Source organism: Coregonus lavaretus (genome assembly GCF_964263955.1).
Source record: "Coregonus lavaretus genome assembly, contig: HAP1_SCAFFOLD_340, whole genome shotgun sequence".
NCBI lineage: Eukaryota > Metazoa > Chordata > Actinopteri > Salmoniformes > Salmonidae > Coregonus > Coregonus lavaretus.
In genome coordinates this window covers 86011-99894 of record NW_028166140.1, presented here as the reverse complement: position 1 = coordinate 99894, position 13884 = coordinate 86011, and the positions used below count along the sequence as shown (strand labels likewise).

General features: G+C 50.2%; 1 protein-coding gene across 1 annotated transcript in view; it reads left to right on the top strand.

The window, feature by feature from the left end:
• The window catches only part of LOC311115026 (sorting nexin-30-like), a 55669-nt gene extending 48631 nt beyond the window's left edge, over positions 1-7038 (top strand). Inside the window, exons 7-8 of the mRNA XM_084190243.1 lie at positions 1649-1741; positions 6837-7038. Of these exons, the coding sequence (XP_084046369.1) occupies positions 1649-1741; positions 6837-7022 (279 nt within the window). The 3' untranslated portion in view covers positions 7023-7038. The remainder of the gene's footprint in view (positions 1-1648; positions 1742-6836) is intronic.
• Positions 7039-13884: the final 6846 nt, after the last annotated feature.

The following is a 13884-nucleotide window of genomic DNA, read 5'->3' as shown; positions in this document are numbered from 1 at the left end:
GTGTTGTATTGAGTAGAAGTGTGCATTTCAGTGACATGTTTTTGGGGAAGGTTTAGAAAACTTGAAAAAGCGTCCGGGGGACTTGGCGAACATAATGCTAGGCCACTGATTTTTAACCACCGTGTTTCGCGATACTAATCTGTATCGCGATACTTAGCCTGGTATCGTGTCATTTGTAAAATGTTGTTATCGTGACAACACTAGTCCAAATACTTTTGTATATATATAGTGTACTTGCATAACTTTGAGCTGGGTTGTCTCTCCTAGTAGTAAATGTTTGCATGCGCTCGTTAGCATTTGCCTAGCATCCGCTATGAGAATTCCTTAGTACGTGTTAGCATTTTGTTAGCATTCTGCGAAGTGACGTTTATTTGGGGCTTTGAATATTAGTACTTTTTAAATAAATACCTGCAGTCAACTTGTGCACTAGGTAATAGATAAAGCAAAACAAAATATTGCCCCTTGTGTGCATTACTGGTAATACCATATATCCCGGGATGGCACAGGCACGGTAATACCATATATCCCGGGATGGCACAGGCACGGTAATACCATATATCCCGGGATGGCACAGGCACGGTAATACCATATATCCCGGGATGGCACAGGCACGGTAATACCATATATCTCGGGATGGCACAGGCACGGTAATACCATATATCCCGGGATGGCACAGGCACGGTAATACCATATATCTCGGGATGGCACAGGCACGGTAATACCATATATCTCGGGATGGCACAGGCACGGTAATACCATATATCCCGGGATGGCACAGGCACGGTAATACCATATATCTCGGGATGGCACAGGCACGGTAATACCATATATCCCGGGATGGCACAGGCACGGTAATACCATATATCCCGGGATGGCACAGGCACGGTATGGAAATCAGTATACCGTCCAACCCTATGATATTGTACAATCCAGGTGTGCGTAGCGCTTAAAGATTTACCCAGAAAGCCTCACAGCTGTAATCGCTGCCAAAGGTGTTTCTACCATGTATGGACTCAGGGAGATGAATACTTATGCAACAACTATATTTAATTTATTACATTTTTATTAATCTTTTAAAAAATATAAATACTTTTGCAAGGCACTGTAAATGTTGTTTTTATTCAAGATGAAAACGAATATTAAATTATGATTAAACTATGATTTTAATTAAGAAGTTTGGATTGCAATTATGAGCATAATGAATGCCTCCAGACAGGGGGGGATCTCAGAGGTGGATCTCAGAGGGGGATCTCAGAGGGGGATCTCAGAGGGGGATCTCTGAGGGGGATCTCTGAGGGGGATCTCTGAGGGGGATCTCTGAGGGGGATCTCTGAGGAGGGTGTGTGAACCTCAGCCATTCTTAGGCTTCCAAGTGGCTGTAGCGGTCTGGCTTGTCTCTGCAGCCGGCTGCTAACATCTGCCGTGTTTTGCTCTGTCAGGCTGCTCTAAAGGAGAGGGACTGTGTGTGTGTTATTTTACATCTGGGGCGGCAGGTAGCTCAGTGGTTAAGAGCGTTGTCCCCGAGCTGACTAGGCGAAAAATCTGTCGATGTGCCCTTAACCCGAATTGCTCCTGTAAGTCGCTCTGGATAAGAGCGTTTGCTAAATGACTAAAATGTAAATGTAAAATGTGTTTGCTCTGCTGTCAGGCTGTTCTGAAGAAGAGGGACAACATCCAGGCGGAATACGAGGCTAAACTGGAAGCTGCTGCCTTCCAGAAAGAAGAGAGGCCAGCAGCCACAGTGAGTCTAGTCCTGTGGTCCCTAGAGTCTAGTCTACTCAACACCCTGTGGGCCCTAGAGTCTAGTCTGCTCAACACCCTGTGGGCCCTAGAGTCTAGTCTACTCAACACCCTGTGGGCCCTAGAGTCTAGTCTACTCAACACCCTGTGGGCCCTAGAGTCTAGTCTACTCAACACCCTGTGGGCCCTAGAGTCTAGTCTACTCAACACCCTGTGGGCCCTAGAGTCTAGTCTACTCAACACCCTGTGGGCCCTAGAGTCTAGTCTACTCAACACCCTGTGGGCCCTAGAGTCTAGTCTACTCAACACCCTGTGGGCCCTAGAGTCTAGTCTACTCAACACCCTGTGGGCCCTAGAGTCTAGTCTACTCAACACCCTGTGGGCCCTAGAGTCTAGTCTACTCAACACCCTGTGGGCCCTAGAGTCTAGTCTACTCAACACCCTGTGGGCCCTAGAGTCTAGTCTACTCAACACCCTGTGGGCCCTAGAGTCTAGTCTACTCAACACCCTGTGGGCCCTAGAGTCTAGTCTACTCAACACCCTGTGGGCCCTAGAGTCTAGTCTACTCAACACCCTGTGGGCCCTAGAGTCTAGTCTAATCAACACCCTGTGGGCCCTAGAGTCTAGTCTACTCAACACCCTGTGGGCCCTAGAGTCTAGTCTACTCAACACCCTGTGGGCCCTAGAGTCTAGTCTACTCAACACCCTGTGGGCCCTAGAGTCTAGTCTACTCAACACCCTGTGGGCCCTAGAGTCTAGTCTACTCAACACCCTGTGGGCCCTAGAGTCTAGTCTACTCAACACCCTGTGGGCCCTAGAGTCTAGTCTACTCAACACCCTGTGGGCCCTAGAGTCTAGTCTACTCAACACCCTGTGGGCCCTAGAGTCTAGTCTACTCAACACCCTGTGGGTGCTGTCCCCTCCCTACAGCAGGTGCTGTTTCCTGTCCCCTCCCTACAGCAGGTGCTGTTCCCTGTCCCCTCCCTACAGCAGGTGCTGTTCCCTGTCCCCTCCCTACAGCAGGTGCTGTTCCCTGTCCCCTCCCTACAGCAGGTGCTGTTCCCTGTCCCCTCCCTACAGCAGGTGCTGTTCCCTGTCCCCTCCCTACAGCAGGTGCTTAGTTCTGTTCCCTGTCCCCTCCCTACAGCAGGTGCTGTTCCCTGTCCCCTCCCCACAGCAGGTGCTGTTCCCTGTCCCCTCCCTACAGCAGGTGCTTAGTTCTGTTCCCTGTCCCCTCCCCACAGCAGGTGCTGTTCCCTGTCCCCTCCCTACAGCAGGTGCTGTTCCCTGTCCCCTCCCTACAGCAGGTGCTGTCCTCTGTCCCCTCCCTACAGCAGGTGCTGTCCCCTGTCCCCTCCCTACAGCAGGTGCTGTTCCCTGTCCCCTCCCTACAGCAGGTGCTTAGTTCTGTTTCCTGTCCCCTCCCTACAGCAGGTGCTGTTCCCTGTCCCCTCCCTACAGCAGGTGCTGTTCCCTGTCCCCTCCCTACAGAAGATGCTTAGTTCTGTCCCCTGTCCCCTCCCTACAGCAGGTGCTGTTCCCTGTCCCCTCCCTACAGCAGGTGCTGTTCCCTGTCCCCTCCCTACAGCATGTGCTTAGTTCTGTCCCCTGTCCCCTCCCCACAGCAGGTGCTGTTCCCTGTCCCCTCCCTACAGCAGGTGCTGTTCCCTGTCCCCTCCCTACATCAGGTGCTTAGTTCTGTTTCCTGTCCCCTCCCTACAGCAGGTGCTGTTCCCTGTCCCCTCCCTACAGCAGGTGCTGTTCCCTGTCCCCTCCCTACAGAAGATGCTTAGTTCTGTTTCCTGTCCCCTCCCTACAGCATGTGCTTAGTTCTGTTCCCTGTCCCCTCTCTACAGCAGGTGCTGTTCCCTGTCCCCTCCCTACAGCAGGTGCTGTCCCCTGTCCCCTCCCTACAGAAGGTGCTTAGTTCTGTCCCCTGTCCCCTCCCTACAGAAGGTGCTTAGTTCTGTCCCCTGTCCCCTCTCTACAGCAGGTGCTTAGTTCTGTTCCCTGTCCCCTCTCTACAGAAGGTGCTTAGTTCTGTTCCCTGTCCCCTCTCTACAGAAGGTGCTTAGTTCTGTCCCCTGTCCCCTCTCTACAGCAGGTGCTGTTCCCTGTCCCCTCTCTACAGAAGGTGCTTAGTTCTGTCCCCTGTCCCCTCCCTACAGAAGGTGCTTAGTTCTGTCCCCTGTCCCCTCTCTACAGAAGGTGCTTAGTTCTGTCCCCTGTCCCCTCTCTACAGAAGGTGCTTAGTTCTGTCCCCTCCCTACGGAAGGTGCTTAGTTCTGTCCCCTGTCCCCTCTCTACAGCAGGTTCTGTCCCCTGTCCCCTCTCTACAGAAGGTGCTTAGTTCTGTTCCCTGTCCCCTCTCTACAGAAGGTGCTTAGTTCTGTCCCCTGTCCCCTCCCTACAGAAGGTGCTTAGTTCTGTCCCCTGTCCCCTCTCTACAGCAGGTTCTGTCCCCTGTCCCCTCTCTACAGAAGGTGCTTAGTTCTGTCCCCTGTCCCCTCTCTACAGCAGGTGCTGTTCCCTGTCCCCTCTCTACAGAAGTTGCTTAGTTCTGTCCCCTGTCCCCTCTCTACAGCAGGTGCTGTTCCCTGTCCCCTCCCTACAGAAGGTGCTTAGTTCTGTCCCCTGTCCCCTCTCTACAGCAGGTTCTGTCCCCTGTCCCCTCTCTACAGAAGGTGCTTAGTTCTGTCCCCTGTCCCCTCTCTACAGAAGGTGCTTAGTTCTGTCCCCTGTCCCCTCTCTACAGCAGGTGCTTAGTTCTGTCCCCTGTCCCCTCCCTACAGCAGGTGCTGTTCCCTGTCCCCTCCCCACAGCAGGTGCTGTTCCCTGTCCCCTCCCTACAGCAGGTGCTTAGTTCTGTTCCCTGTCCCCTCCCCACAGCAGGTGCTTAGTTCTGTCCCCTGTCCCCTCCCTACAGCAGGTGCTTAGTTCTGTTCCCTGTCCCCTCCCCACAGCAGGTGCTTAGTTATGTCCCCTGTCCCCTCCCTACAGCAGGTGCTTAGTTCTGTTCCCTGTCCCCTCCCCACAGCAGGTGCTTAGTTCTGTCCCCTGTCCCCTCTCTACAGCAGGTGCTTAGTTCTGTCCCCTGTCCCCTCCCCACAGCAGGTGCTTAGTTCTGTCCCCTGTCCCCTCCCTACAGCAGGTGCTTAGTTCTGTTTCCTGTCCCCTCCCCACAGCAGGTGCTGTTCCCTGTCCCCTCCCTACAGCAGGTGCTGTTCCCTGTCCCCTCCCTACAGCAGGTGCTGTTCCCTGTCCCCTCCCTACAGCAGGTGCTGTTCCCTGTCCCCTCCCTACAGAAGGTGCTTAGTTCTGTTCCCTGTCCCCTCCCTACAGAAGGTGCTTAGTTCTGTTCCCTGTCCCCTCCCCACAGCAGGTTCTGTTCCCTGTCCCCTCTCTACAGCAGGTGCTGTTCCCTGTCCCCTCCCTACAGAAGGTGCTTAGTTCTGTCCCCTGTCCCCTCCCTACAGAAGGTGCTGTTCCCTGTCCCCTCCCTACAGCAGGTGCTGTTCCCTGTCCCCTCCCTACAGAAGGTGCTTAGTTCTGTTCCCTGTTCCCTCCCTACAGCAGGTGCTGTCCCCTGTCCCCTCCCTACAGCAGGTGCTGTTCCCTGTCCCCTCCCTACAGAAGGTGCTTAGTTCTGTTCCCTGTCCCCTCTCTACAGAAGGTGCTTAGTTCTGTCCCCTGTCCCCTCCCTACAGAAGGTGCTTAGTTCTGTTCCCTGTCCCCTCTCTACAGAAGGTGCTTAGTTCTGTCCCCTGTCCCCTCTCTACAGCAGGTGCTGTTCCCTGTCCCCTCCCTTCAGCAGGTGCTTAGTTCTGTTCCCTGTCCCCTCCCTACAGCAGGTGCTGTTCCCTGTCCCCTCCCTACAGCAGGTGCTGTTCCCTGTCCCCTCTCTACAGAAGGTGCTTAGTTCTGTTCCCTGTCCCCTCTCTACAGAAGGTGCTTAGTTCTGTCCCCTGCCCCCTCCCTACAGCAGGTGCTGTTCCCTGTCCCCTCCCTACAGCAGGTGCTGTTCCCTGTCCCCTCTCGACAGAAGGTGCTTAGTTCTGTTCCCTGTCCCCTCTCTACAGAAGGTGCTTAGTTCTGTCCCCTGTCCCCTCCCTACAGAAGGTGCTTAGTTCTGTTCCCTGCCCCCTCCCTACAGAAGGTGCTTAGTTCTGTCCCCTGTCCCCTCCCCACAGCAGGTGCTGTTCCCTGTCCCCTCTCTACAGAAGGTGCTTAGTTCTGTCCCCTGTCCCCTCCCCACAGCAGGTGCTGTTCCCTGTCCCCTCCCTACAGCAGGTGCTGTTCCCTGTCCCCTCCCTACAGAAGGTGCTTAGTTCTGTCCCCTTTCCCCTCCCTAAAGCAGGTGCTGTTCCCTGTCCCCTCCCTACAGAAGGTGCTTAGTTCTGTCCCCTGTCCCCTCCCTAAAGCAGGTGCTGTCCCCTGTCCCCTCTCTACAGCAGGTGCTGTTCCCTGTCCCCTCCCTACAGCATGTGCTTAGTTCTGTCCCCTGTCCCCTCTCTATAGCAGGTGCTGTTTCCTGTCCCCTCTCTACAGCAGGTGCTTAGTTCTGTCCCCTGTCCCCTCCCTACAGCAGGTGCTGTTTCCTGTCCCCTCTCTACAGCAGGTGCTTAGTTCTGTCCCCTGTCCCCTCCCTACAGCAGGTGCTTAGTTCTGTCCCCTGTCCCCTCCCTACAGAAGGTGCTTAGTTCTGTCCCCTGTCCCCTCCCTACAGCAGGTGCTTAGTTCTGTCCCCTGTCCCCTCTCTACAGCAGGTGCTTAGTTCTGTCCCCTGTCCCCTCCCTACAGAAGGTGCTTAGTTCTGTCCCCTGTCCCCTCCCTACAGCAGGTGCTTAGTTCTGTCCCCTGTCCCCTCCCTACAGCAGGTGCTTAGTTCTGTCCCCTGTCCCCTCCCTACAGAAGGTGCTTAGTTCTGTCCCCTGTCCCCTCCCTACAGCAGGTGCTTAGTTCTGTCCCCTGTCCCCTCTCTACAGAAGGTGCTTAGTTCTGTCCCCTGTCCCCTCCCTACAGAAGGTGCATAGTTCTGTCCCCTGTCCCCTCCCTACAGAAGGTGCTTAGTTCTGTCCCCTGTCCCCTCCCTACAGCAGGTGCCTGCAGACGTGGAGAAGTGCCAGGACAGAGTGGAGTGTTTCAATGCTGACCTGAAGTCGGACTGGGACCGCTGGCAGAACAACAAGAGACAAGACTTCAGACAGCTACTGACTGGCATGGCCGACCACAACATCCACTACTATGAGAAGGTAAGAGGGGAGACTTCAGACAGCTACTGACTGGCATGGCCGACCACAACATCCACTACTATGAGAAGGTAAGAGGGGAGACTTCAGACAGCTACTGACTGGCATGGCCGACCACAACATCCACTACTATGAGAAGGTAAGAGGGGAGACTTCAGACAGCTACTGACTGGCATGGCCGACCACAACATCCACTACTATGAGAAGGTAAGAGGGGAGACTTCAGACAGCTACTGACTGGCATGGCCGACCACAACATCCACTACTATGAGAAGGTAAGAGGGGAGACTTCAGACAGCTACTGACTGGCATGGCCGACCACAACATCCACTACTATGAGAATGTAAGAGGGGAGACTTCAGACAGCTACTCACTGGCATGGCCGACCACAACATCCACTACTATGAGAAGGTAAGAGGGGAGACTTCAGACAGCTACTGACTGGCATGGCCGACCACAACATCCACTACTATGAGAAGGTAAGAGGGGAGACTTCAGACAGCTACTGACTGGCATGGCCGACCACAACATCCACTACTATGAGAAGGTAATACAGCTACTGACTGGCATGGCCGACCACAACATCCACTACTATGAGAAGGTAAGAGGGGAGACTTCAGACAGCTACTGACTGGCATGGCCGACCACAACATCCACTACTATGAGAAGGTAAGAGGGGAGACTTCAGACAGCTACTGACTGGCATGGCCGACCACAACATCCACTACTATGAGAATGTAAGAGGGGAGACTTCAGACAGCTACTCACTGGCATGGCCGACCACAACATCCACTACTATGAGAAGGTAAGAGGGGAGACTTCAGACAGCTACTGACTGGCATGGCCGACCACAACATCCACTACTATGAGAAGGTAAGAGGGGAGACTTCAGACAGCTACTGACTGGCATGGCCGACCACAACATCCACTACTATGAGAAGGTAATACAGCTACTGACTGGCATGGCCGACCACAACATCCACTACTATGAGAAGGTAAGAGGGGAGACTTCAGACAGCTACTGACTGGCATGGCCGACCACAACATCCACTACTATGAGGAGGTAAGAGGGGAGACTTCAGACAGCTACTGACTGGCATGGCCGACCACAACATCCACTACTATGAGAAGGTAAGAGGGGAGACTTCAGACAGCTACTGACTGGCATGGCCGACCACAACATCCATTACTATGAGAAGGTAAGAGGGGAGACTCCAGACAGCTACTGACTGGCATGGCCGACCACAACATCCACTACTATGAGAAGGTAAGAGGGGAGACTTCAGAAAGCTACTGACTGGCATGGCCGACCACAACATCCAGTACTATGAGAAGGTAAGAGGGGAGACTTCAGACAGCTACTCACTGGCATGGCCGACCACAACATCCATTACTATGAGAAGGTAAGAGGGGAGACTTCAGACAGCTACTGACTGGCATGGCCGACCACAACATCCAGTACAATGAGAAGGTAAGAGGGGAGACTACCCACTGACTTTTGTTATAATATGTCTAATTGGCCCTTACCAAAATCTTAATCCAAACCCAGCCCTTATCTTGACCCTTACATAAATGGTTTGTAGTGGTTTTCTTAGTGTAACCCAGGTGATGATGGTTCAACTAGAAGAAAATGGTCTCAGCTCGGCTTTCCCCTCTGGTCCCTCTAGTACCTCTAGTCCCTCTACCGCCTCTTCCCTCTTGGTCCAGACCTCTAGTCCCTCTACCGCCTCTTCCCTCTTGGTCCAGACCTCTAGTCCCTCTACCGCCTCTTCCCTCTTGGTCCAGACCTCTAGTCCCTCTACCGCCTCTTCCCTCTTGGTCCAGACCTCTAGTCCCTCTACCGCCTCTTCCCTCTTGGTCCAGACCTCTAGTCCCTCTACCGCCTCTTCCCTCTTGGTCCAGACCTCTAGTCCCTCTACCGCCTCTTCCCTCTTGGTCCAGACCTCTAGTCCCTCTACCGCCTCTTCCCTCTTGGTCCAGACCTCTAGTCCCTCTACCGCCTCTTCCCTCTTGGTCCAGACCTCTAGTCCCTCTACCGCCTCTTCCCTCTTGGTCCAGACCTCTAGTCCCTCTACCGCCTCTTCCCTCTTGGTCCAGACCTCTAGTCCCTCTACCGCCTCTTCCCTCTTGGTCCAGACCTCTAGTCCCTCTACCGCCTCTTCCCTCTTGGTCCAGACCTCTAGTCCCTCTACCGCCTCTTCCCTCTTGGTCCAGACCTCTAGTCCCTCTACCGCCTCTTCCCTCTTGGTCCAGACCTCTAGTCCCTCTACCGCCTCTTCCCTCTTGGTCCAGACCTCTAGTCCCTCTACCGCCTCTTCCCTCTTGGTCCAGACCTCTAGTCCCTCTACCGCCTCTTCCCTCTTGGTCCAGACCTCTAGTCCCTCTACCGCCTCTTCCCTCTTGGTCCAGACCTCTAGTCCCTCTACCGCCTCTTCCCTCTTGGTCCAGACCTCTAGTCCCTCTACCGCCTCTTCCCTCTTGGTCCAGACCTCTAGTCCCTCTACCGCCTCTTCCCTCTTGGTCCAGACCTCTAGTCCCTCTAGTCAAATCAAATGGATTTATTAAGCCCTTTTCACATCAGCAGATGTCACAAAGTGCTTATACAGAAACCCAGCCTAAAACCCCAAACAGCAGCAATGCAGATGTAGAAGCACGGTGGCTAGGAAAAACTCCCTAGAAAGGCAGGAACCTAGGAACTAACCTAGAGAGGAACCAGGCTCTGAGGGGTGGCCAGTCCTCTTCTGACTGTGCTGGGGGGAGATTATAAGAGTTCATGGCCATTAAGGCCAGATTGTTCTTCAAGATGTTCAAACGTTCATAGATGACCAGCAGGGTCAAATAATAATCCCAGTGGTTGTAGAGGGTGCAACAGGTCAGCACCTCAGGAGTAAATGTCCTTTGGCTTTTCATAGCCGAGCATTCAGAGGTCGAGACAGCAGTGTTGTGTTCGAGATCACCTAAAGCGAGACTGATTGAAGACCAAGACCGGAGCAAAACAAGTCAGAGTCAAGACTAATACCGGATGGGGGGGTGAGACCAAGTCAAGACCGAGACCAGGAGGGGGACAAGGGGTCCGAGACGGAGTCAAGACCGAGACCAGAAAAATGCGAGTCCAATTCAAGACCATGATTGTAATTTTGTCAATTCACCACCTTAATAAGAGTTCAAAATGTCCAGTATTTCTGTGTTCATATTTCAGAGCAACATATGGGTTCTTTAGACATTCAGAAATAGTGAAAAAAAATACATTCTGAGGGAAAATAGAGCCACTCTAAAAAGTATTACTAACCCAAACACAGTGGAGAACAATGGGCCTTCTGCACCTTCCGAGAAGGGCAAAATATTTATAAAATAATTATTATTATAATATAATAATAGTTCTGATTTATTCTCTTCAGTTTTTGTTGGAAAGGATAGGGTTAAAAAAAGATCCAATCAGGATTATTATTTGCTGGTCTCTGGAGAGATAAATCTAGCTAGCTAAGTCAGCCATTGGCTAGGCCATCAGAAGCTAGATAGAAGGCATCTGCCATTCAACTGTATTAGGGCAACATTTTTGGAGTGACAGTGGAATCAACCAATCACATTTTGACTTAATGGTTGGGACTGGTTTTACAAAAAACTTGGAAACTTCTGCCTTCTTGAAGGCCAACAGGTCACTGCGCAATAGCGAGCAGTAGTTTTCCCACGGTCTAGCTAGCTTTTGTTGTCGGCTAGTTTGCAGTGGCTGCTGCAGGTGTTATCAAAAGGATGTTGTTGCTGATTTGTTAGCTTAGTGAAACATTGTTGTATTTAAAGTGGAACTTGACTGCATTTTGGCAACATTAAATCTTATTAAAATCTGTTCATATACACCCCTAGGAAGAATATGACAACATTTTAAACATTTTCTGACAAGCGACCACTTAGATATGGTCATTTTCACATATTCATAAATTCTTAGGATGTTTGGGAATTATGTATTCTAACACATTTGTGAAAATTCTATAGCAATATAGAGTGGGAAAGCGGCCGTGCGTTTGGACAATAAATAGATGCAGTAAATAAAACCGAATAAAAACATCTGTCTTGTCCAGGACCGCTATAGCCAAGCAGAGCTACAGTAGGCCTTTATACAAACAAGCCATTTGCCCCACGGGCCTGCCGTCATTCACTTTGAACTGGACTGTGTGTTTACAGGCTGTAGCAATAGCGCATCTTTAGATCATTAGAACACATTCGCCAAAAGCCACGAAATACACCTGAATGGATTTCTGCAAATATGTACAGTGAGGAAAAAAAGTATTTAGTCAGCCACCAATTGTGCAAGTTCTCCCACTTAAAAAGATGAGAGGCCTGTAATTTTCATCATAGGTACACGTCAACTATGACAGACAAAATGAGAAAAAAATATCCAGAAAATCACATTGTAGGATTTTTTATGAATTTATTTGCAAATTATGGTGGAAAATAAGTATTTGGTCAATAACAAAAGTTTCTCAATACTTTGTTATATACCCTTTGTTGGCAATGACACAGGTCAAACGTTTTCTGTAAGTCTTCACAAGGTTTTCACACACTGTTGCTGGTATTTTGGCCCATTCCTCCATGCAGATCTCCTCTAGAGCAGTGATGTTTTGGGGCTGTCGCTGGGCAACACAGACTTTCAACTCCCTCCAAAGATTTTCTATGGGGTTGAGATCTGGAGACTGGCTAGGCCACTCCAGGACCTTGAAATGCTTCTTATGAAGCCACTCCTTCATTGCCCGGGCGGTGTGTTTGGGATCATTGTCATGCTGAAAGACCCAGCCACGTTTCATCTTCAATGCCCTTGCTGATGAAAGGAGGTTTTCACTCAAAATCTCACGATACATGGCCCCATTCATTCTTTCCTTTACACGGATCAGTCGTCCTGGTCCCTTTGCAGAAAAACAGCCCCAAAGCATGATGTTTCCACCCCCATGCTTCACAGTAGGTATGGTGTTCTTTGGATGCAACTCAGCATTCTTTGTCCTCCAAACACGACGAGTTGAGTTTTTACCAAAAAGTTCTATTTTGGTTTCATCTGATCATATTACATTCTCCCAATCCTCTTCTGGATCATCCAAATGCACTCTAGCAAACTTCAGACGGGCCTGGACATGTACTTGCTTAAGCAGGGGGACACGTCTGGCACTGCAGGATTTGAGTCCCTGGCGGCGTAGTGTGTTACTGATGGTAGGCTTTGTTACTTTGGTCCCAGCTCTCTGCAGGTCATTCACTAGGTCCCCCCGTGTGGTTCTGGGATTTTTGCTCACCGTTCTTGTGATCATTTTGACCCCACGGGGTGAGATCTTGCGTGGAGCCCCAGATTGAGGGAGATTATCAGTGGTCTTGTATGTCTTCCATTTCCTAATAATTGCTCCCACAGTTGATTTCTTCAAACCAAGCTACTTACCTATTGCAGATTCAGTCTTCCCAGCCTGGTGCAGGTCTACAATTTTGTTTCTGGTGTCCTTTGACAGCTCTTTGGTCTTGGCCATAGTGGAGTTTGGAGTGTGACTGTTTGAGGTTGTGGACAGGTGTCTTTTATACTGATAACAAGTTCAAACAGGTGCCATTAATACAGGTAACGAGTGGAGGACAGAGGAGCCTCTTAAAGAAGAAGTTACAGGTCTGTGAGAGCCAGAAATCTAGCTTGTTTGTAGGTGACCAAATACTTATTTTCCACCATAATTTGCAAATAAATTCATAAAAAATCCTAAAATGTGATTTTCTGGATTTTTTTCCCTCAATTTGTCTGTCATAGTTGACGTGTACCTATGATGAAAATTACAGGCCTCTCTCATCTTTTTAAGTGGGAGAACTTGCACAATTGGTGGCTGACTAAATACTTTTTTCCCCCACTGTAAATACCACGGGAGTCCTCTTACATTTGGGAACTTTACAGTCCTATTGATCAAACAACCATGAAAAGGTAGGCTCTCTCTCCCTCAGTTATGCACATCAACAACAACAAGATCAACAACTAATGCTATCCAGAGCAAGAAGAGCTCAAATCTAAAGAAGGAACATTTGACAAACCCTCTCAAACTTTTTCAGTTGACCTTCAAAATTGCACTGATAAACGATGGGGAATTGTAGCCTGCTCGTCCTTCTGCAGCTTGCCTGCCAATGCATGCTTGCCCCAACCAAGCACCCAAAGCTAACTGGCTAGAGTTGGCTAGCTTGCTAGCTAGCTACTTCTAGGCACAAATGAGAGAACAACTCACTGACCATTTTACTCGCCGTAGCAGAGCTGGTTAGGCTGTTTACATGTTATCTAGAACGTTCTTGACTAACTATTACTTTTTCTGCCTGCATTTACTGACACTGGTCATATTCAGCGGGTATTACGCGTTCGCCAGGCATCAGTTAGCTGCTGCAAATGACTGGAACGAACTGCAAACATCTCTGAAGCTGGAGACTCTTATCTCCCTCACTAACTTTAAGCATCAGTTGTCAGAGCAGCTTACCGATCACTGCACCTGTACACAGCCCATCTGAAATTAGCCCGCCCAACTACCTCATCCCCATATTGTTATTTATTTTGCTCATTTGCACCCCAGTATCTCTATTTGCACATCATCTCTTGCACATCTATCATTCCAGTGTTAATACTATTGTAATTATTTTGCACTATGGCCTATTTATTGCCTTACCTCCATAATTTACTACATTTGCACACACTGTATATAGATTTTCTGTTGTATTTTTGACTTTATGTTTTGTTTTACCCCATATGTAACTCTGTGTTGTTGTTGTTTTTATCACACTGCTTTGCTTTATCTTGGCCAGGTCGCAGTAGTAAATGAGAACTTGTTCTCAACTGGCTTACCTGGTTAAATAAAGGTGAAATAAATAAATAAATAAAATCAGTTTTTCTGCGCTCTGGCAC